The 25208-nt window shown below is 37.5% G+C and overlaps 2 protein-coding genes across 6 annotated transcripts in view; both read right to left on the reverse strand.

Moving 5' to 3' along the window:
* The window catches only part of IPO11 (importin 11), a 99771-nt gene that overhangs the window by 10365 nt on the left and 64198 nt on the right, over positions 1-25208 (reverse strand). For 4 of the 5 annotated variants that reach the window (XM_027791219.2, XM_055791505.1, XM_055791507.1 and 1 more), the window contains exons 28-31: positions 23241-23336; positions 21610-21723; positions 20672-20793; positions 495-590 (exon numbers count right to left, since the gene is read on the reverse strand). In XM_027791219.2, the coding sequence (XP_027647020.1) occupies positions 495-590; positions 20672-20793; positions 21610-21723; positions 23241-23336 (428 nt within the window). Of the gene's footprint in view, positions 1-494; positions 591-9167; positions 9293-20671; positions 20794-21609; positions 21724-23240; positions 23337-25208 lie in introns of those variants that run through there. The other variant, XM_027791221.2, reaches the window with a different exon arrangement.
* LRRC70 (leucine rich repeat containing 70) lies at positions 3434-9281 on the reverse strand. Its single transcript, XM_055791511.1, has one exon. It carries the CDS (start codon positions 9279-9281, stop codon positions 7347-7349), a length of 1935 nt encoding a protein of 644 aa, XP_055647486.1. The 3' UTR covers positions 3434-7346.

Here is a 25208-nt window from a genome sequence, read left to right on the forward strand (position 1 = left end):
AGTGGAGCAACTGAAGGGGAGAACAGTCTTTGTGGGACAGGTGTTCTAAGTTCTCCAGGCCATGAATTATTCCACACTAGGTCCACTAAATGAGGCTGAGGCATTTTGAAAAAGATCTTTGTTAAACTGCAGATGTCACACTCAAAGAAACTCCTGAGTTACCACTCCATCAACATACAAGCTTGCTGGATTGTAATTTTAGATATAATAGTGAAGTAAGCAAAAAGCTAATCTAAGCATATGAACATTTTTAAGACATCATTTAGTAGACAGCTTAATGAACAATATGAAATTATACTAATTTTGAGCCCTCCCTCTGCCCATTACAACTACTTTCCCTTAAGACTAAAACTTTCCTATCTTACTAAAACACTCACTCTTGTGAAAACAGAACTCTAAAAAGCATGACTTAACTGCCTACAGATTTTTCCAATCAAAACACTATATATAAAATAGCACTACTACCCCAGAAATTAATTAGATTTTCCACTTACTCTTTGTATGTTCCTGTTTCAGGATCTTCAGTCATAACATCATGCAGCCCTTCCACTGAAATGTTGATGATACCACAAAATTTATCTTGGATAACACTGAAAAAGAACAAAATTTATCTTGGGTAACATTGGAAAAGAACAGGAAAGTGACTTAGCTAAAGGAACTAAACAGGAAATTTGCTTAGTAACTGTAGAGCACATTTACTGAGCAGTATTTTCATTGCTTACTGCTTAGTCGAACATGCTATCAAACAGCTAATTCAGTTGAGTTTTTTTATTACACAATGACTTCAAAAATAGTCAAGAAACATTATTCTTAAATAGAATAAAATCTCATGTGCACCTACTGAAAACCTAGAAATAACTGCAAATGTAATAGAAGAAGAAATACATTAGCACAGGACTGAAGAACTGAGTGGGGAGGGCATGCTCCTGCTAGCATGAAGGTCAGAACTGGCTTCTGTTCCTAACACATTTACACATTTTCTTCCATCGCTATCCAATCCAAAATCTACACGCAAACTTGTATAGATGGTAAACTCCCCTACTGTTTTCTCTCCGCAGCCTCAGGAGTATTTCGTCACCTTCCCTAGGCAGCTGAATGACACCTAGTTCTGCAGGAATACTTCTCTTAACTGCAGAAAGAAAGGTGGGGTGGGATTTCTCTGCTTAAACACAGGCACCTCTGGCTATTTGAAACACTAGGCTATTTAAGGTAACTGCAAAGAGCTGGTAGGGATCACTTGGGATCTAAGAGAGACAAGCACCTTTCCCCAGCATGAGCTGAAGGCTAGACTAGATATACCCCAATACCCTAAATGACACTAAACACTTACATTTATACACTTGCTCCAGCTTTAAGAACAGATGTGACAGTAGGGCAAGTGCACAGAAACACTAATTCCCCATGATTGGTAAAGCTGGTACCACCAGCTCCTGGTCAATGGACAGCTGCTGTTTGTGATGAATTTCCTGCTACTGTGGACCTAATGCCAAGGATGCTATTTTCGGAGTCTGGTGCACGGACTCCCACTCTGTGAGCTACAAAAGGGTGAAGACATACAACAAGTGAAAAGCTGTTCATCTTGGGGGATGACTGCTAAGGTTCCAGCTACAAGCAGCTGAGAAACAGAAAAGGCCTAACTGGTAATGGTAAACCACAACTCTTCCTGCAACTGCCATTGACTGAAGCATTTTATTACTCCCTTATTCAGAATTTTTGGCTTCTCTTTCCCCAACAGATGCCTGCTTCTGCCTACTAGACAGCAGCAATACGTCCCCTATTTGTTTAAAGGTACTGAATACTAAGTTAATGTGTTGTGGTTTAATGGTGGTTTTAATGTAGATAAATATATTTCTTAATATTCTTTCACTTCCATTTCTTATTTGGAATGAAAACTGAAAAACTGCATAAACTTGTACATTAGTTACTGCATTTGAAAAACTTCTTGTCAGACAAATAACAATTTTACATATATGACAAACAGACTTTATACAGCAATCGATGCTCTGGAAAAAACACGTATCAAGGTAGAACACTAGGTACATAAAGTATTTATTTAAAATTTAATTTTGATAATATTATGACTCAACTTATAACAATTTTGTATCCAAAAGATTATTTTTCCCCCTTATTTATTCAGCTACTGTTGAACACCATGATCTGAACTGTATTTTATATCACAAAACTTGAAACTCCCCAATCCCACAAAATGAAAATGGACACAATTTTAATTGTTTGGCTTATTCTTACTATCACTGTCAAGTATATGTTTTACAAGAAACCTTCTTCCTTGCCAAAAAGCTTCCCCACCTCGTTCGGAACAGCAAAGTATTACATGCTGTGAGACTGAACCTGTGGGGGGTTCCGCAGACAGCCAGCGAACAGCCTACTGACCACACAGCACTGCCGAGAAAGCGGGCACTGCCCACTCAGCAGCCTGCAGGACAAGCCCTCAGAGACAGAGCAGGTTTCTTCACTTGAGTCAGAGGTTCCTACCTAGCACACCTCCCATTAAAGCTCTTTTTCTTCATACTTTTTTTTGAAACACAGCTCCAGGAAAATGCCACTGATGTGGTTAATTTTTTCCAGCATGGGAAAGGAAACAGATGTCCTTAGACTCATGTCAATAGAGGACAAGGGGCATTCAACTGAGAACAAATGCAAACACTTTGCACCCTTATATAAGTAAACTATGCCCTGTACATATGCACTATTTAATTAATAATACGGGTTGCTATCCGTCACCTGGTAGTTATGTTTCTTCCTTCCAAGCTGCATATGGAACCCCTAACTGCCATAGAAATTTTATGTCGGGAGGGAAAAGAAAGGCATTTGACCCAATGAAGGCATAGCCTTTCCATCAGCTGCAGGGCTAATTATGGTCAATCTGTTCAGGGAGGTTACTTTAATTAATGAACATGTAAACAATTTCTGTAGGCGTAGTGCTCATTAACCTTATGGGTTTCTTCCAAGCTTGCAGATTGCTAGGACGAACACACAAGGAGGGTCATTTCAGTAACTTCTGTTTCCAAGGTTCAGTGATACCTCCTGAAGAAACTGAGGACAGCGACTGAAGACGCAAAATACTGTTCTTGATAGTTAGCTCCAAAGCACATAGAGAAATCATTGATCTCCTTACTTGGAGAGAGTATTTTTACTTTATGGCATAAATATGAGGAATGGTATTTTACCTCTCTCTTCAGTGAAAGACAATTCATGGTAATTTATTTTTTTTGTTTGTTTGTTAGGAAAGCAAAGCTAAAGAAGACAGAACACCTTTCAAAGTGGGGTAACTTGCCTGCAGCTTTCACTAAATACCTTTTCTTTTCTCCCCTTTCTTTTCCCCTTTAAATGAGACATGAAGTTTCTTCTTACCAAAGACTCACTGAAATATTTATCACGCATAGAATCATTAACAATGCAACTATTTTTAGAATACAAGACACATGCTGGTGAAAAATAAAGACAGCAAAGGTTCATTGTGATTTGGAAAGAAGAAACCTCAACTGAAGTTCAGTGCAAATATAAAATGCATCAGGCCTTATTTTCATAGAAAAGACAGCCAAGGAAAATAATGTAATACTTTTTAAAAAGACTAGAATTGGCCTGCTTGTTTCAAGAAATACTTTAGAAAGTCACATGAGTAGATTCAGAAAAGACAGGGACACTGTATTTAGATGAATGTTTGAAATCAAACAGTTAATATTGTCCCTACCAAAATCTTTACTCCAGAGGAAGGCACCATTTAACCAGTTCCCCCTTTGAATTGCATATAATCCAGATCAGCAAAATAATAACAACAGCGTCAAGTTATAAATGTTTTTACTTTTTTTTTTTTTACAACCACCTGCTTTCCCCCAGTTATCAGGACAAAACCTCATCTGTTATGCAGCAAAAATATCAAAAAACAGAACCAGAATTAAAGCATTATAACATCTGTAAGTTGCTAGGATTAAGCCACTCCAGAATTCAGTTTCAAAGATACAATTAACACACATTAATGCTGTCTGTAAATACAATTCACCTTGCCTATAACGAAAACAAAATGTAGCAAATATTAGGGCAGTTTGTACATGAATAATCTCAAAACTTTTATTTCAAAGTTTGCATAATTTGTCAGATAAAACCTTTGCAAGGGAAAAAAGCCAGATCACATCTGTTCTAAAAATAAGTAATACTTTTTGTTTTCTCATTCTGTCTATCATTTCTAATACACTCAGCTATATATTCAACATCTTTATTACCCTGAGGTTTTATTCAGAATCTGTATTTCCATTATATAAATAACCACTGTAAATATTTATTATCATAAAACATATATAACGATAAATTTTCAGGGGTAATTAAATAAAATGGTCCCCATGTCTGCTATGCATCTTCCTCAGCCTATCAGAAAGGGAGAAAAAATTCTGTGTGAGAAAACATACTTCATTTTAGAGTTTAAAAGTAACATAAGAAACTTTTCCACTTTTCTACCTCTACCAGGGTGAAGCAGCCAACAGCAGAAAAGGGAAAAACGTTAATTTTTGTATCCTTACTAGTGTACAGTAGATTTGAGAAAGATGGATTCTTTATTCTTATCTCATTAGCCAAGAGAAGAGGCAGAGTGGGACAGAGATTACTTTGCACATATAAATGTGAGCAATGTAAATGACTATTTCACATACACACACCCCTCTTAGGAACTGCAGTGCTAAGGAGCTCCTAAACTAAGACAACTTTCCAGGGGAGTACTACAGCTGACCATAAAGTGCCATTTTGCTTCATAAGGGTAGACTTAAAAATCTGCTAATGACTAATTAATCTAATGATTAATAGTTAGATGCATGAACCACACCTGTAAATGACAGAATCTGTTTCCTAGCATGAACATTTAAAATACAAAAGTTACTAACTGCAAAAGAAAGGTATATCCCCCACAACTGCATAATGAATCTCCCAATTCCTTACTAGTCTGATCCAAATTGTTGGCAAGGTGGATATTAGAGGATGACTCCAATCCAAAGTACAGCTTCCAACTGCTCCAACTCTTTGCTTGCAAAAACAGCTCTGACAGTACCGGCTTCCTTTCATGCTACATCACTACAGACAGTGAGATTCATACCTGGCAAACAACTCCTACAGCAGCTGGAAGGGACACACTTCCAGAGTGAACTTGTCATGCCCTTCTGTTGAGCTGTGGAAATCAGAGCCTAAAACAGAGCTGTCTCCCACCAAATTTTTTTGAGAACTTGTTTTCTTCAGTCTCAACCTTTGCCACTCCCAAAACTCCTCTCTAACAAAGGCACTGCAGCATTTCTAGCAATGAAAACATAGTTAACTAGCTTCCACTGAATTTTAAGTCCACTATTTCTGAAGACATCCATATAAAATTGAAAATCTAGAAATACAGCACATAAAACTGCAGAACCTGCTACTCTGCAATCACTGACTGTGCAGCTGTTGTAAGTGAAAACAAATCTAACACTTATCATGAGGAATTATGTAGGAGAGGCGGAAAACAACAAAAATGGATTAAAGAGGAAGAGACCATAATGGATCAGCCACCTAAAAAAAATTTAGCATGAACTACTCAATGTTTCTTTCCTCAAAAACATCTACCCATTACATTTAACATCTGATGTCCAAGTAGAAAATTATAAAAAAGTTTTTACTCAAGCAATCCAAAATCGTTTAAGCTTTTGTCTAAGTAGCTGAATTAAGTGTTCCATAAAATAAAACTATTTTATTATACAGTAAAATGCACTATTAAAATATAGTAAATTAATATTTCATGACATTCAATTGAGACACTTAACAAGCACCAAGAGGCACACCTGCACATCCAACACGCACACAGTGCAGTCATAGCACTACATATGTACTAGTAGCAGATAGCATCTGTAATTTCTGGAAAGCAGCTGGAGATGGACAAACAGCATGATAGGGAGCAGCACAACACAGCCACGCACAGGAGTTGCACCAGCAGAAAGCAGGCGGGCTAGAAAAAGAACCCTGATGGCAGTTCTGGTTATCTGGAGAATGCCCTGGTCTCCAGGCTGGATGCTGGAACAGCAAGATACTTCCACACTACTTCAATTGATGCCATGGAGGACAGACAATCAAAACATTATTCTCCATTTTTCCTTGAGTAAAATGACCTAACGATAAATTGTACTGCCTGTAAACCAAGCGGTTTAAGCCTCCAGGGCACAGGCCTGTAGAAGACAAACAGTATCACCAAAAGTCCCATTCAGCTAGGTGAACATTTTACAGGATTGGACTATCTGGAATATACTTTTATGTTCTATTTCTTCCTGAATGAAGTTTAAATTACGGAATCACAGACATGCAGGTTGACAATAAAGCTACACCACACCAGACATCACCTGACAATAATGCAATAGAGCATCAATATTCAAAATGGAAATATAAAGTTAAAACAAATGCAAGCTATATAGTGAAATAACATCCATCTTTCAAAGATGAAGCCTAAAATCAGCTCTCCACTAAGACCTTACACTTCCAAATATACATCACAAATATGTAAATATCTTCACCAGTTAATCTAAAATTATGTATTTACAGTGTAGTATATTTCTTATGTAGTACACCTCTTATCTAGCAAAAAACTCCTGACAACAACTCTTTTATTGACAATAATTAATCAGATCTATTACCTTAGATATAATAAAGTTGGTCAATTTTTCAATCCAATAGAAATCTAGTTTTCTTATTAACTCTAATTTCAGGTATTTTCATAAAATGATACAGATGCATACAAACAAAAAAATCATTTTAATATACTCATTATACAGACCGAATACACAATTTTGTATATTAAGATATCATACATATGAATAAAATTATTATAATTTTAAATTTCTATTTTCCTCAAGAGTTTGAACATGCTAGAGGTAAATATACTAATTTTTTTCCCCACTGTGATGATTAGCAGAGGCAGAGTAGAAACTACATTACAATAAATAGATGAAGCATTAATGTTTTTTCCCCCATTCTCCCAGGTTTCTTGGCTTCCTGATCCTGCTAAAACCTGAGGTTTTGCTTGTTTCAAAGCTTCAAGTTAGCTGTGGAATTACTATAGAAATTTATACCATTAAGTACTGCAAAATAAATATGTGTGTACTTTATACTGCACATATGCTTGAGTTATAGATGAATGATTCCTTCTAATAAAATAAACATCAAAATATGCAGGAAGCAAATGATGATGCAGAACCCAAATTATACCATTTTCCACAATTCGACCAACTGATTTTCATCAGTGAATGTATTTTTAGAAAACTGAATTCTTGATTTCTTGACATTTCAGACCACAATAAAGTTAACATCAAATGAAGTGAGATAAATTACAATGATGAGTGTTCAAATAATATGACCTGTGCCTGACTTTCAGATGCTGTTCGCTTGAGCAGCCTAATTTGGTCTAGTTCTGAATGCCCCATTGAATTCCGAGTTAGAGACTGCACTGGGTCTGTTACGTTGTACCTCCCAGGCTGATAAAAACCATAATATTCTATTCTCTTTTCCCCTGAGTTTTCCAGCACCTTTAGTTTCTGCCTAAACTGAATAATTTTACAGGTTAAGAATAGGATCACAGCACAAGCCAGAATGAAAAAGGCTAGTAAAATGTCAAAAGCCTGATTCAGCTTTTCAACCTGCTGTGTACAAAACAGGGATGTTTTTAACGATACAGGAGCAGCATCTGTTGGAAGTAACCCTTTTTCTTCTACGGTTCTGTTAACAGGTACAATCTGTGCTGGCATTTGCACTGCTAATGTTGATAATACTGTAGTTGCCCGTGATAGAATTTCAGCAGCATTTTCCTCATAGGGCAATGGGTTAGCAGCTGTAGCTGTAATGCCCTCCCAGAAAGCAACGTATTCAGTTTCTGCATTGACAAACTGCTCAAACGGTTCAAATGTGTTGTGCCTGTTTCCCTTATGCCACGCCATCAGCAATGTGGTAGCACTGTGACGGACACCTGCCGACCCCAGACTCCAGGCTGTATCTGGGCTGGCAGTAGGGTCACTGCAGTTTGCAAACTGAGTCCACTTAATGTAATGCAAAGGTCTACCACGCATACTCGGGGGATTCCAACAATGAATTTTTACAGAAATAGGAGATGATGCTAACCAATTAAGTAACCCAAGCATTTCGCAGCTGCAGTTCCAAGGATTATAATTTACCTGTAGATGAGTTAAAGATGCTAAGGGCTTGACCACTTCAGGGTGTAACTCAGTAATATTATTGAATGCTAAGCTGAGTATTTTAAGTGACTGTCCCATTTTTTCAAAGGTACCACCACCAATGCTGGTTATTTTATTTCTGTCTAGCTGCAGATACATTAAATTATTCAATAAAGCAAAAGTGCTGGAATTTATATTTTCTAGATCATTATAACTTAAGATTAATTGACTAAGGTTGCTTAATCCAAAAAATCCATTTACAGCAATATGGTTTAGCTTCATGTTTTTTAAAGAGAGATATCTGAGCTTGGTAAGTCCTTTAAATGCAAAAGGATTTATCGATCCAATGGGATTGTGAGACAAAGAAAGTCTTTCCAGATTTCTGAGCCTTCCAATAGCTTTTGATGGCACAAGTGTTAAATTATTACCTTCAAGAAACAAATATGCGAGGTTTTCAAGATGATGAAATGCTGAATCTGATATCCGTGAAATCTTATTATTGGCTAGGTTAAGTGTTTGGAGACTTATCATTCCTAAGAAAGTCCCACTTCCAAGGACACTGAGACGATTTCTTTGAAGTGTTAAATATCTAACAGAAAGGAGATCACTAAATAATCCTCTGGGAACAAAAGCTATTTGATTATTCTGAAGATATAAACAATGAAGACTGGAAAGACCTTCAAAGATTCCTGGATCCAGGCGTTTAATATTATTGTTATTTAGGTGCAAGTAGTACAGTTTCGGGAGTTCCACAAAAGCTTTTGGGTGTACATATGAAATACTGCAGTTATCCATGTAGAGCACAGCAAGCTTCTGAAGGCCTCTTAGTTCATTCGGAGTGACATACGATATATTATTCCCACTGAGGTACACAAGAATTGTTGTTTTTGGAAAGTTCCGTGGGATGCTCGAAAGCCCTAAATTACGACAGCTAACTTGTCTCCCTGTGCAGAGCTGGCAAGCAGCTGGACAGCCAAGAGCCACCTTCTGGAGCAGCAACACAAGAAAACAATTAAGGATATACAGGAATGCTCCTGGGCAGGGTGGAGAACTTTGCAGACCACTCATATCCCTGTCTTTGGCCTTCTCACTCATCTCTGACTTCACTAGTAGAGATAAAAAGAAGTTTATAAATATTATTAATTTGAAAGTTTAAAGATTCTACATCTACAGTCTTTAAAATATAAGCATTGCTTTCCAGATTGGTATTTTATATATTCCCCTTTGATGAGGGGAATAAGCAGTTTAAAAATAAAACACACTAGGATTGAACTACACTGAAAACATTTTCAAAGTAAACTAACAATGAAACAAATGCACTGCCAACCTAGACAGAATATATTTAATTGGTTCCACCATAAAAGCAATTAAGCTGCCAAAAGAACAGCTTCTATTAAACTCAAAATACTTCATATTAGCCGTTTCCTTACAGTTAAAAACAACCAGGAGATGTTACAATAGCATTCAAGTAGACATGAGCTTCCTTTCACTGGCGGCTCATTTATAATTTGAATTTTACTTTTACAAAGCTAAGTTACATTAAAATAAGCAAAAACCAATTCCTTACCCCAAATCTGAAGTGCACAATTTCTGTTATCTTGCCGTTTTGCAGTTCATTGGACCAAGTTACAAGCTGACCAAGTATACTTACCTGTGAAACCTCTGTAAAGGCAGAACAGCTGCGAACTAGAGCACTCACATTTTGCCCCACGATTTGTAACTGTTCGCTCAGGAAACTAAGAAAGAAGTGGTTAAAGTCAGGTTGCCATGGATACAGGAAACCCTGGGACAGGAAGCCATTTTATCTGTGCTTCAGAAGTATTGTTGGAAAGGAAATCTCAATGATTTGTTTCTAGAAAACCAAGAACTATCTTAGTTTGTAACTGCTGCTGTTTGGTGGTGGTTTCTTTTAAACTACTGTTTTTAACTAGGAGAGCTTAAAATATTTTTATCTAAGTTAGGTATAACTTTTAGAATGAAGCATACACATTTGTAACAGCACTATTGCATTACCTGCAAACCCTTTATCTCTCAGTGGAACTCCAAAATGTGCTATTAAACTAACAGCACCACTTACACTGTTGACACTCTGCAGAACCACCCTGCCACCACACACACACCGCTCTCCAGCAGCCCAGCAGGGAGGGAGAATCCAAGGTCCGGCGGGCAGAGCCCCAGTGCCTCCTGCACTCCCGCAAGGCGCACACACCCACAGCCAGCACAGGGAAGCTCAGGAAATCTCAGAGATGAGAACTGCGCGATGTGGTGCTTAACTGCTGTCTATCTGTTGTATTTCAGACTTGAACCAGGCCCTTTGTTAAGTCTCACTTTAGGCCACTTTTGGTAAAGCCAGTTTATCCACAGAGGACTACGTATATCCTTACAGCCACACCTCTGCTCCACAGCTTTCACTTCCTGCAGTGTCCTTTGTGCAGAAAAACACTTCGTGCAAACATCTGCACTATAAATACCTCCTTTGCCTAAGTACCGGAGATTACATCCTCAGTTTATCCATCACAAGGTCATACTACCTGCAAAGTCCAGTCACGTCAAAGGAGGAAAGGGGAAACAACAAAATGAGATGGCAAATTAGAGAGTAAGCCTACAAATAGCAGTGTAACTGTAAAACCACAATTTATACTGTAATGAGACCTTCTGCTCAGCAAAATGAAGATGACAAGGCCTATCGTCAAGGAAGCAACAGTCAAGGAAGAGACGCAACAGCAAAAGAATCAAAAGTCACTGCTGCCACAGAGATCTCATACAGGAAGCACAAGTTCACACAAGGGGCGGAGTATCTCCCAAATACCTTTGTCTGTAATAATCCAATCTGAAATGCATGAAGCACATGAGCAAAGGAAGCAGAATAGACATGGGTGTGCTTTTGAAGAGGCTTTCTTCCAAATGGTGCCAAAAGAAACTTGTATTTCTGAAGTTTAAGAAAAAAAAAGGTTTTGCCCATACGTAATGGGTTTTTTTGTTTGAAATCTGTGAAATACTCAATATCAAAGAGAAATATTCCTTCAATTTTTCAGCTTGAGCTGACGAAAATTACCTTGAGTTGGGATGGAGGGGAATGTTTTAAAAAACCAAAAAACCCCAAAATTAATGATCTTCAGTTCTATCAGAGTCAATACCTCTTATAAAATCTAGTTTAAAGTAAGAAATCAGTAAGACAAGTACAACTGATTCACAGGCCACTTTAGACAAAGCCTGTATTAGTTACAACGCAGAATTTGAACTGCATTTGGCTCTTCTTTTCCTGAGACCACTAAAACAATAGGAAAACTAATTGTTCCTTAGATTTAACTATTTATTTTCACATCTTAGTTTTTCATGGTATTTAATACAATAGTTGATATAGAGGAAAGCAAAATAAAATGGTATGTCATTTCCTTGAAGGGAAAACACTCCATAATTTTGAACGGCTCCCAGGATGATTAGGGAATTATCCCAGATACGGGGGAAGGAACAGCAAGAGTAATTGGAAAAGATCATCCAGCTTAAATAAGAGTCAGGTGAGCAGAAAAACAGAGACTGACCAAAAATGAAAAATTACTTAAAAAGGGAAATTACCTCCTAACTAAGCTTCACTACCTATAGCCTATTCTATGCTAATATTTACATGGGTAAAGAAATTACTAGGAATTATTTCTTCTAAGATGAAGAAGCGCTATTAAAAGAAAGTGGTTCCAATCTAAAAAGAAAAGTTTTAGAAGACAAATGTCAAAAAGATCTCCCTTTCTGCAAAATGTCAGAATTAACATTTAGAAAATGAGCAGGAATTGCTAAAGCTCTATAGGCTATCAGCACACAAATACAGAGAAACCAATAGAATGGGGGCCAGAAAAAAGCTGTGCCCAGTAAGTGGCCGAATGTCTCTGTGTTCTTGTATTAAACATGCTTTTCTCAACATTCACAAAAATGTTGCTCAAATCCTAGCTGCCACTGTCATTCTGAGGATATCACTGACCTTTCTGAGTCTCAGATCCCATGCACACATAAAAAAGTAAGTATCTTAATCCAGGTCATGGCTCCTTGCAATTTGCTCTAGGAAATGTGGAGAAAGTCCTGTCTTGCCCTTTGTAAATTTGGCACCTGGAGACCTGCAGATCTGACCGTATTGTAATGTCCAGGTATTGCTTCATTAAGAGTACACACTACCTGTTAAAGAATGAGACGTAAAATAACATGCCACATAACTGACACTGTTTTGGGTAAAAACATAAAAAAGATGGGGATATATATAACTTGTATCAGCGTTTCTCAAACTGGCTTGTATTTAAAACAATAAAATTACTACTTGGAAACTGTCAGGAAAACACTTCAAAGAGGGAAAGCCCGAACACGTCTTTCAAACAAGCTTAGGCATAGGCAGCTCCAACAGTGGTATATTTTATTCACTGTAAATTCTGTTCTCCAGTGATAGAAATACCAGGTTTGTATCTCAATACAGCTTCATATTGCAATAGAGAAAATTATTTTTAATCCTGAAGTGAGTTTTATTTTAATATGCCAAGTTAACTAATGTCATTGCTTTTTGACATATATAAAAGCTAGTTCAACAATGACTCCTCGTCCATACAACCATGAACTCTGAGCAACAGCCATTTGTGAAATTGTGCATAAAATGACAGGTCAAAGTAATGGAAAGAACATATGAACACTGCCTTTCCAAACCTCCTCTATTTTCTCACTAACCCATGTTAGAATAAAGCAAATATAATCCAGGTTATGAATATTAGCTAGCATAAATAGTAATTCAATTCCAATTCATGTATAGCAGAAAAAATGCAACAAATTAAAAAACAGATTCTAAAGTTACTCACCTTTAAAATGTATTAAAGCCAGTTTTTAAAGTGGGATTTAATTCTTGTAATCACCATGCAATTGTTAAAAGCTCACAAAACAGAGGAAAACCAATTTTTAGCACTGTAATTATTCTTTTGAGTTTAAGAATGAAACAATCTGTTGCCCTTCCACTGCGCATTTACAAAGTACCTCCTCTTGCAGGTCTTCCATCTACTTTTACTCTCCACAGGTGAGCTATGTACAACTTTCTTGTTTCGTTTTCAAATAACCACCACCTTCTGCCCACATCATTCTCCAGGTATGACCACAAGTCAAAGTATTTCAGCTACTAACCAACTGCTTGGGTAGCATACACATAATTTAATTCCATTTCACTGAGCTACATCCAGTTAACACCTGCTGTGGACACCTTATTAATGTTAACTTACCAGACCTCAAAACCCCTTTTTGTTTTTCTCATTATCACACCTAATATCCCAGAATTTCTGCTTATCTCAAATTTTGCAGAATCCTTCTAGTATTTCATATTTTCACTTAAGTAAAAATCTTGATCTGTTACCGAAAGTTTCTCTGTTCCAGAGTGCTATTCCAGTCTAGTAATAGCAACAGCAACGATGGTAGTTACAAAGGAGACACAGGCACAGAAATTGTAATACCAAATAAATAACCCAGAAAAAACATTCCTGTTTAATGACCCAAGCATTTGTATATGTAAACTTGTATCATGAAATCTATTTCAAAAATATGAAGCTTTTAAACTAATTTTCCTTTTTAATATTGGCATTTATTATTTTTGACTGAATTATTAAGCAGGTTTTGCAACATGCTGAGAAACAGTAAGAAGTGAAAACTACAATTATTTTTCCCATTGAGGATAAGAAAGTAAGTTTCCCTTCTATAGATCTTATTTGGCTTTAGAATCTAGTAAAATAATATGACAGAAAGTTCTTATGAAACTACAAAATCACTTTGAGAAACTGTCAGAGTAAACTTCTCACTTAGTTGTAAATAGTTTTTGCATGTAAATAGTTTTTGCATGTAAATTGACAAAAAACAGTCTACTATGGAGTGAGTCTGTGAACAAACCAACAACAAATAAAGATGGCCAACAATGAAATCCACAGATGTGGTATGCTTGGAGTAACTGTATTTATAGCTTTAGCTTTTACTATCCACTGAAATATATAGTAAATTGTCACAATGATAAAACCAATAAGAAATACAGTCAATATGAGTGCAATTCAAACCAAAAGGTTTGAAGAACTTGAAGAAAAGTAATTTCACAAATTTCAACCAGAATAATTAATTCACGTTCTAGAAATTGATTCAAAACTAAATCCAATTGCCCAGCTTCCTGCAGCAGCACACTTCCTTCTAGTTTAGGCACTGGGGTGGGCATGCACTTGGATTAGCAACTGGTAACTTTGAAAAATTTTACAAAAAAGGAAAAAAAAATGACTGCATTTCCTGAAAACTGCTACAGAGAAAACACACACAATATATAAAAGCTACCTCCCTCCTTAAAAATACAAACATTCTTTACACTAGGCGTTTCCATAATATCAAAACCTGATACTTTGTTTTAAACCCTCACTTTCTTATTTTTGAATATGAAATGTAAATTTTTAAGACAGTACTTATTTGCAGAATTTCTTGTAGTGGCACGGGTTGTGCTGTTAACAGCTTTTGGTATCTCATCACAATAGTCTGGGCACTGTTAAGAAGTCACCAAAAATCTCAGCTACTCTCAGGCAGTCTCAGATTTAACAGAGTAGAGGGCAGACAGATAAGCAGGTGTACCAAAAAAGATCAGAATAAACTCGGGTGGAAAACGAGCTACAAAACTGTATTATATTTTTTTAATGTTTGTTACAATCTTGTGATTTTAACACATTTTTAATAATATGCTATACTTCAGTCAGAGCTTATTTAATAACTAATCTGCAAACATGCAAACTACAGAGTACAATGGACAGAGATAAAAAGTTTGATGAAAGCTATTTACTCCATTGTCATCCTTTGCTGTCTCTTACATAATTAAAACATCAAATTCTAGGGTAGATTATATTTAGAAGAGTTTTCACGGAATCACAGAATGGTCAAGGTTGGAAGGGACCTCTGGAGATCACCTCCTCCAAACCCCTGCTACAGCAGGTTCACCTAGACCAGGTTGCACAGAGTCACATCCAGGCAGGTCTTGAAGCATCTGGAGATACCAGAGAAGGAGACTCCACAGCCTCTCTGGGCAGCCTGTTCCAGTGCTCAGTCACCATCAAGGTAAAGTTCTCTCTCAACTCAGATGGAACCTTCTGTGTGGCAGTTTGTGCCCATTGCCCCATGTCCTGTCACTGGGCACCAATGAAAAAAGCCTGGCCCCAGCCTCTTCACACTCACCCTTAAGACAGTTGTAGACATTGATAAGAGTCCATCCCAGTCTTCTCCAGGCGAAGCAGGCCCAGGTCCCTCAGCCTTTCCTCAGAAGGGAGATGCTCCAGCCCCATCACCATCTCTGTAGCCCTTGATGGACCCTCTCCAGTAGTTCCCTGTCCCTCTTGAACTGGGGAGCCCAGAACTGGACACAGCACTCCAGCTACAGCCTCACCAGGGCAGAGCAGAGGGGGAGGATCACCTCCCTCGATCTGCTGGCCACGCTAATCCTGATCCCCCCACGATCCCACTGGCCGCCTTGGCCACAGGGCACACTGCTGGCTCATGGGCACCTTGCTGTGCTCCAGCACTCCCAGGTCCTTCTCCGCAGAGCTGCCTTCCAGCAGGTCAGCCCCAGCCTGTGCTGGTGCGTGGGGTTGTCCCTGCCCAGGTGCAGGACCCTGCACTTGCCTCTGCTGAACTTCATCAGGTTTCATACTAACAATGAGCTGTACAAGAAAAAGTAAAGGAGATTGTGAAGACGGTAAGTTGCCAGAGTGCATCCTCTTGCCAATGCTATGATGTGACATACAATTAAGGAAGTCACGATACTATATATAACACTCGGAAAGGTGCAGACTCAGACTAAGAGAAAAGCCACATTTTTCACTTATATCATTAAAACTGCACCATTACCTTGCAGGCAAACAAACCAAATCCAAGGCCAAATATGGATGACAAGTGCAAAATCGTAATTTAAGAACTCCTTATAATACCAATAGTCTATTAGATGTGTGGGTGAGCACACCTGTGACTAGAGGAATTAAAAAGGAAAAAGGAGGGGAAGACAGGGAAATAGCTTCAGAGTATCATTCCTATAAAGAAAGGACGATGTACAAGTTAGTTATGTAACAAATTCTGACTTTACAAATGTGGACATAAGTACCCTGAAGGAGAACTTGGCATTTATTAGGCACTTTCTTGCCATTTCCTAACATTATATATAGACAACTTCTTGAGATAAAAATTAAATTTCTAACAAAGTAACTTAAATGACAGAGGAATAACTTTTGTAATAACCTAATGAGGAATTATAATAGCCTACTGTAAGTACTTAATACTTGCAGAACGCCAATTATCTGATCAGCAGAACTCACACTGACTGACATCAGATTTGATACACAGTAAGAAAAAGCCGCCATTCATTTACATAACGATTAGAAATGAGTAAAGCAACCTGGAGAACCTCTCAGGCTCTTAGCCTTTATCCTCACAATAGGTTTTCTAGACAACACATTTGACTCAAAGGGGAAAAAATTAAGTGGCATCTGGAAATACTACTCATGTACCACAAACTAAACAGGAAAAAGACAAGATCCGTTAAAATGTTTCATGTTGCAAGCGGAGTAGTCTCCTCTCCTTTCAAGCGGTACTATTCTACGCTGTTAGGTCCACAAAGAATGAACCCATCCTTAAGCACCAGAACTAAAGGGACTGTTTCGGAAAGCACTGACTTCAAGCAAAAGCAAACTGGGCAGCCTCCCATTCAAGACTGATAGATGCAGCATTAACAACACTTAACACCAAAGGGGAAGAGTTTTGCTTCCAGCATGGTGTCAAATGCTACCTATACTTACAGTTAGGTACCAGATGAAGCTAATTATTGACAGACATCTTGCCAAATTTTCTTTACATTTCCTATTAGGCACTAAAATATTCCTATAGCTATTAAGCATCTTCCAGTACTGTTTGCATTCTACACAGATACAGAGATAATAACTGGAAGAATAAAAAAGAAATCTATTTTGCCAAATAAATCATTAAAAGCTTTCGATATCCCAAAATAAGAACATTTCAAAATGCTGTGCTGCTGACATTGTACAAAGTGACAGAAGTGCAGTAAGCAAGATGATTGAGGTTATTTCCAGACATACATAGGTACAAGAAGGAGAAGAGGTACAATTTTTATCACTTTGGTCTCAGGAAATACAAAGAATGCTGAAGAAGTGTATCTCAAAATGTAGCACCTGAAATAGTGCTGGGGGCCCTGCTCCTTTCTGCCATGGCCTAAAATGTTAGGCTGCTGCTCCTGACTGGGGTCACTAGGCACGATTTTGGGGACCAAGGGCACATCTAGTAAACCCCAACTACATCTGCTGTACTGTACTAGAAGAGTATACTTAAAGCTGTAGGTTCAAAACCAAGCCACTAAGATTGTAGACAAACTGGAATATAACTGAACTAGACCAGGAATCATGACATTTGTGAATGTACTCATCCAGGTTGCTGTCTGTCACCTCTCACATCTCACAGTAGCTCAGATTATTCTCCTCCACCAAACTTCAAGTTCTTTTGGTTTGGGGGGGTTTCTTGTTATTTTGTATGGTTTGTTTTTTTCTAAAAGACCCTCGCTGTTCTAACTACTATATGTCTATGCATACTTCCCTCATGCTGAACACGGAGACAACAGTACTCTGTAAATACAGAACTGCTGCCTATATCTTCTTACTGGACCCTATGGTACATACACCAGTTTGAAGACAAAGGTCTTTATTTTATGAAGTATGAAGAGCTTCTAAAAAATGAATGAAAATGCACATGGGTAGGTATGAGTGGCAAACAGGCAGTAAGAGTACAAAATGTCTAAAATAATACAGATGCATGTATCAGACACAAAAAATGCTAACATTGAATGACCAGACTCAGATAGCAAGTGCAGATTAGGTAGTATTTAGTTTATGCGAAACCCCCAAGTGATACCAGGAAATTACTGCTAAGTGAAAAGGTGTCACAACACTAATCAGGAAAGAAGCAGTTATTGTTCTTTCTTTTAAATACAAACTTCTAAATACTAACACAATGTGCAGCTGTGTGTAGGAAGATAAACAGGATGCTGGATTGAAGGACTTATATGCATACTTGATAAAAATGCAACGGTACTGTTTATACTAAAGACATTTCATTGCATGTATCTCTCAAAGATATTATTAGACAAGAAAGCTATCGTTTGGCTAATAAACTGTCACTTCATAACCTGCATAGTCCAAATAATTGGCTGAAGAATCACTGTGAACTACGACTGCTCTGCAGGGATTCCCATCTTAACTGCTCCAAAATCCTTCGCTCTAAGCTGTCAAAGGTGCTATATTTGAAATAGGAAATTACTTTTGCCATACTGGTTTGAAATGCATAATGATGGAAACTTTAGCTTCCCCTAAAAAGCAGAAAGTCCCAAGTACACATACATATAGTCATAAACAGGACTACTAACTACACGAGTACCTAAAAGCAATGAAGTAGTACTATGGAGTTTAGAGGGAGAATAAAAAATGTCACTCCCTAATATATTCCCCAACGTTTTACCCATAAAGCAACTCTGAGGGAAGAATGCAAATACACATTATCTTAATTTTTCCCCAGTTCTTTTGTCTATTCCCTCCCTTTCCCCTTAAAATAACCTGATCCTCTTGTGACAGTTCCCATCATAGGCTAGAGGTAGCAACTGGCAAGAGCACAATCCTCAGGAAGTGCTAGACACAGCACAGATTACCTGTACTCCCCTACAGCAGTCTTGAAAGTCTGAGCTTGCTACTGGTACCACACCTGATGATCGTACAGGAGCAAACTGAGGGTAGAACCTCACCCTCAGCTTTGCATTCCCAAGTAAGCTTGTCTCACAGCCATTGTCAGGAGACAAAGTTCTGTTGTCTCTGCAGCTGAGAAATCTTGAACTGGCTTTGGATGTCCAAAGTAATCTCGGTTAGTGAGGTACTCCAAAAGGAAAAATTACTGAAGCTTTTCTTGAAAAGGTTTATATGAATTAAAATGTTTTGTTTAAATACTGTATTATATTTAAAACATATGTACTCCCTACAAAATGGCAAAACCAGAGTGACTCACATTGTTCAAAAGCAGAAGGAACAATCACTTGACAATCAATTTATCTGAAAGTATGTTCGGCTCTGGCAGTCTACCAGTTGTACAGTAAAATTTTCATAGCTTTGGCATAAATATGTCCACTGGAGAGAGACTTTTTATTTGAGAAGTGGCTTGTTTAAATGATTTGAGTATCTGAAAAATAAAGCTGTCATTTGCTGAAGGTTTTATTATCTTAAGGACTGCTAGGAAAGACTTTCCAGAAGGAAGCTTGGAGCAGCTGAATGTAGTTCAAAGCAACACAGTTTGATAAAGCAATTTCTTTTTTCCTTCCTCTCTTTAAAAGAAACTTCACAGGAAGACAGACCTGTAGTTCTGCACCTGAAATTTTAGATAACACCTCTTCAAGAACACTTTGAATACACTCATAAGTAACATAACATTGCTACATCTTCTGAAAGAAACAGAAGCTTTCTTGTAAAGCAGCTGCTTGGCTCACCCTTGGCTGGATGGTTGTCCTGATGATCCAGGACAAAAAAAGAAAGCTTCTGGGCACAATAAAAAGGAATGAAGCCTCTTGAGTTTTACATGTAGGAGTTCCCTTATTTTTAGGTAGTGACTACATATTCTATAGCTTTATGGATAACCATAGCTTTAGGATTTGTGAGCGACATGTGAATTCCTGTTAGACAATACTTAAAACTTTTCAGGAAATCCAGCAGACTAAATGTAACCTCATGCAGTCCTGTCTTCCTGCCCTTTCAAACAGACAGGAATAATCTGAAGTATGGACTGAACATGTGTTATACATGAATTCTAGTAGTGACAATTTAGAAGTCAGTCTAACACTATCCATCATTCTCGTTAAACACTTTTCTTTTGTATGTATATTCAGCAATGGTGATGGCTACAGAAAGGACAACAGTAAAAGCTGATTGCTACAGAAACCTACAATGCAAAAACTATTTCACAGTCTTTCAGAGAAACTCTTCCATTTAATGTCATAAATGGGAAAACCATTATTAAAGTTCAGATATACCCACAACAGGAAACAAAACTAACAAACACTGTTCCCTGTAAGGGACACCAAAACGCTAACAAGTCAACTAATCAACTACTTTATCACAGATGAGAGAAGCAGCTTGTTCAATATTAGTATGAGACTGGAAAATAAAATCTGCAGTGCTGTTTCTTCACTTTGACATTTTCCATGAAATAGAAGAAAGGTTACTATATTGCTATGAATCCAAATAAAAAGTTAACATAATGTAGCATGAAAATTCTACATTTTCTCTTGGGGGAAAAAAAAAAAAGAAAAAAAGCCAACAGAACTACTTGTATTGCAATATTTACCTGTGGAATTGTGAAATACCTCAAAAACCATCTTAAGGGCCTTTGAAACATTCTTAAGGCATTGTACATTTACTTACCTATTCAATGATGGCAGAAGTGAAAGCAATGCCAAAGCAGAAAGTTTTCTTCTTTCTGGTTGACTGATGTTATCCATCCGATCAACCCACATTTCAATCACGCTCCCAAGAATTTGGTCCAACTGCAATGGGAAACAGAACATTCCTTTTCATTTATAAGTACTTCAGAAAGACACCGTACAGTTACATACACCTGACCGAAGCTGCGAACAACAGCTGTTCTTCAAATTTTCTGCGACAGTGCTTCTAGGCCCTGAACCCCATCTCACCAATAATTGTAACCTAGAAGTTAGAAGTGCATTTAATTCATGGACAGAGACTTATTCAGAGTAGTGTATTACTCAGTTTTCCTATAACAGTCTAATACATACAAAGCATGTGAACTTTGTTTCACCTTCACTGGTAACAAATAGAAAGGCTTGTCTTTACCTGTTTGAGAAATGTATTATACCTAAGGATAAGGAAACTAGTAATATTTCACTTAAAGACATAGTAGAAAGAACACTTGGAGCAACAGAACCTCAATAATGTCATCAGTAGAACCAGAGCATGCTGAACCCCATACTCCTAGAAACTCACTGGAGAATGATTAGACCATTAACCAGGATGCAAGGCCCCTCAAGGTGGCACAAGGAAAGTAACTCTCACCCTGCAATACCACGCAAACTAAAGGGGTTTACACGGCTTATTGTGGGATGCACCGGGAAGAGAATTTAGAGATTGTATAGAACTTCTAAGGAGATGTTTTAAGGTAATCATGAGAACATGTACAACTTGTTACACGATGTTTAGAGGAAGGACCAAAGGAGGGCAAAAGACCAATTTCCAAGGTAGACTGGGCAGGAACAAGCATGGAAAACAGAGGGAAAAGTTCTTTCAGGTCAAAGAAACACAAGACTTTCACATGCAATCCAGCTAAGTAAGACAAAAAACCTTACCTCCTGACCCAATTCACATGCCATTTGGCTCAGAAGTAATGAAAAAACCCTTGCATTTTGTAGTAGAACTCTGCCCATGATCCCCAAATAAGTAGACATCACCACTGGGTACCTCTGAAACAAAAGTAAACCAAAACAAAGGAGGCTTAGCTTAATTAAGAGAAAAATGCTTTGTATGCATCCTTTACATATTTTATTAAATTTAAAATCAGAAATTGTAATTTAAAAGCTTCTAAGAATACAAGACTGATTGAACAATCATTACCAGTCTCTTGATTCTTACAATATGAAAACTGTAACAATCTCAAAGTCAGTTTCCTCCAAAAAGCAATGATAATTTGCTTAGTGATTTTGCTTTAAATTTAAAAACCTGCATCTTAAAGAATGAACAGTATATTGTACCATTTAAAAATTACTTTCACAGTTGATTATGGTTCAAAATCACTGTTTACAATTGTAGTAACATTAAAAAGTGCTTAGTATTTCTTTAAGTTGTTACTTATTTCACTGACAGAAACTGTAATACATTTGCCAGTAACCAGTTTGTTATCTCAAAATTAACTGGATACAGTAATAAGCTCATAAGTTTATTATGTTGTTATTACTTTTAATTTCAAAGAAGCTACAAATTTCCTCATATTAAATTCAGCATCTAAGAATATAAAAGTATTTCATAGAATTGCCTCCTTGAAAAATGAAATGCCAGCATCTACCTGAAAACTGTACCCAAATCAATACCTTTTTGAATAGGAAGCAATTTATTAGTCTTAAATCAGAAGACATTTCAATAATCCACTCTCCAGTTTTGGGTCTTCTTAAACTGTAAACTACTCTGCTTTGTGTTCTGTACAGCAAAAAGTACATAGTTAAGTAATACTACCTGGCTTATTCTTGGAAATGTCTTATTTAACTCAGTAACAATGGGAGCCAAATACTGATATCTGAAAGTCTTCAACTGAAAAAAACCAATTTGATCAAAAAAGTCAAAAGCATACAGAATTCTACCCACTCATTCAAGATTTTTTTTTCTCCTGCTACCACTGCAAGGTTTAACACAGTTAAAGCATATTGGATTTTACTCCTTTTTACTGAACATGGAATTTTGAAGGGAAAAGAGAGAGGAAAGGGAGAACTTAAGACATTCAAGCAAGCTAAATCTTAAAGCCTCTTCTGTCTCACACAAAGCATTCTCACAACCTTTGAATCCTGACATACTAGATATTTAAATAAGAAAAAGGTCAAGTCAATCTTCTTGTCCAGTTTGTTCTTCTATAGTGCAGGTACATTTAAAAAGGAGTAGTGTGTGTCTTTAAAAAACTACAACAAAACCCCTCCCAACACCTACAAAGGATCTAATTAAACACAGTCACATGAATAATGAAAGGACAGCAAATAAAATCTGTGTTATTTTATTAAAATAGATACTAGATTACAAAATAAATGATATGTCATTTTAAATCTTGCACTACTATGTGACTTTTACAGACTTTTAAAATAGATGTCAAAGCTCTATCAGATGCTTTTAAAATAAGAGAAAATGCAACATCAATATGAAAAAGCTGTGCCAGAAAATAGAAAGTACTTTTCTGCTCAAAAGGAAAAGTAGAGAGTAGTTCAAGAGTAACTCTTACCTCCCCGTCTATAATCCCCCGGAATACTGATGGCAGAAGTGGTTGAAACACTTGAGGACCCAAAACAGGGTTCACTTTTAAGACATTTTCCACAACCTTAAGAACAAAATTGAATTAGACAATTGAAGTACTTCTAAAAATCTTAACTGAAGCTTTAAAACTACATATACTGGTCTATATAGAAAGCCCTGGTAGGATGTTTACCAATAAATACCAGGTTTGCTTTTTTAATATTATTTCAGATTGCTGAAATTATATTCTAGTGAAGTACTCTGCAAACCTGATCTGCATAACAGACCTGACGAAAACCAACATGCCAAGTGAAACTCACCTAGCCAAGCACCTCCTCAAAGAGCCCCCTCCTCTCACTGGCAAAGCTATGAAGTGGGTTGGAAGGAAGGACCCTGGTAAGGCTCCAGGAAAAGCAGTTTGATAAGGTGCATTGGCAGGCAGGGGCGAGTACCAGCAGTTTAAGGCTTATTTCCATACCTTTGTCCTGACACTTTTTTGAAGAACCATTGATTGGGACCTACCATTTCTTTGCTGGCTATCAAGTAACCACAAGTGCTCTCAAATGTGTTAATTCTAAGTATGCTGCTCTGGTTCCCAGTTTTAATATTCTTTACCCTTGGCTTCTCAGTTCTTTTTTTTCCCCTCTGTAAGCTGTTACCTGAACTAAATTCCCCCCCTCCCCTTGTTCTTCAGACTTTCTTTAACCCAGCTGTTTAGGGTCTCCCTTTGTACCAAGATGAAGAGGGGGAAAAGCTGTGAGAACAATGGGCTGATACCTGTTCACTCCTACGGGTATGTAAAGACAGAGACCATGCATCTATACACTGATGTGTATATAAAGGTGCTTCCCTTAAACCACCTACTTTCAGCTCAGAGACACTTCAATAAGGAACTACTCTTCCATGCTCTTGCCCAGTCTCCCCCAAATCTTTTTTTCTTTCTGAACCTTGCTCCTGCTAGCTTCATTTAAAGTCCTCCACTTCTTGCCTTGAGAGAGATGTTAACCAGTTGACCCCCTTCAATGCCTCTCAGTTTTGTAGACTTGTAGTGTTATATGGAGATGAACGTTAATTTTTTGTAGACATATAGTGTTGTATGGAGGTGAACATAAATTTTTCCCCATTCATCTTTTCCAGGCAGTGGAAGTTTTGGCTAATTCATTTGTTCCTTGTATAGAGCCTTTTCTAACCTTTTATTGTCTGTCTCAATTAGAAAATCAAGTCACATCAAGCGTGAGCAATCTCGTGATAAACAGTCTTATCAGTCTAAATCAGTATTTTTCAATCTTATCCATTTATTTACTGTTCTGATGTATTTTCAATCCAGCCAAAGCTGTTTGTAGGAAAATATTTCAGAGAACATCCCCAGATGTTTCTGTTCCCAGTATTTATCTTAGGGGCTTTTTGTTTAACCAGTCAGCACAGTGACGCCTGACAAAACATCTTCCTTCATGTGAAAAAACATGGCTCAGATATCCTTCTGGAAGCAAGCAGGCATGTTAAGAAGGTGTAAGTACCATACTGGACAATAGCCCTGTAGCTAATGCAAGGCCACACTGGGAGCCAAATGCGTAAACAATACTATATTAGCAGCAGCATACCACTTTAGAGATCTGATTAAAAGCTGCTGCATCAAACGTTTGCTGAACTATAAACTCTAAATAACAGTAATGATAGAAAGGAATTGACATTTCAAATTCCAGCACTAGAGTCCTTGAACTCCTCACAGAAGGAACTACAAGTTGGGAGGACCATCAGCTTCTCCTGTCTTCTGTCCTGCATTCTGCAAGCAGTTGTGCAACCTACCAAAGAGGTAGGTAGGATCTAGGTTTTTTCCTCTAGTGCATATATAATGAACTGAATTCAAGTTGAAGTTTTTATAAGCAACAGAGTTCCCCGTTAGTGCAGCCACTGGAAACTTAAGTAGTAATACACTACAACTGCTGCTCAATTATCT

Source organism: Falco peregrinus, chromosome Z, assembly GCF_023634155.1.
Source record: "Falco peregrinus isolate bFalPer1 chromosome Z, bFalPer1.pri, whole genome shotgun sequence".
Classification (NCBI taxonomy): Eukaryota; Metazoa; Chordata; class Aves; order Falconiformes; family Falconidae; genus Falco; species Falco peregrinus.

Bases quoted from the DNA above. Each gene is read 5' to 3' on its own strand.
- LRRC70 (XM_055791511.1), bottom strand. From the start codon at position 9,281: ATGAGTGAGAAGGCCAAAGACAGGGATATGAGTGGTCTGCAAAGTTCT.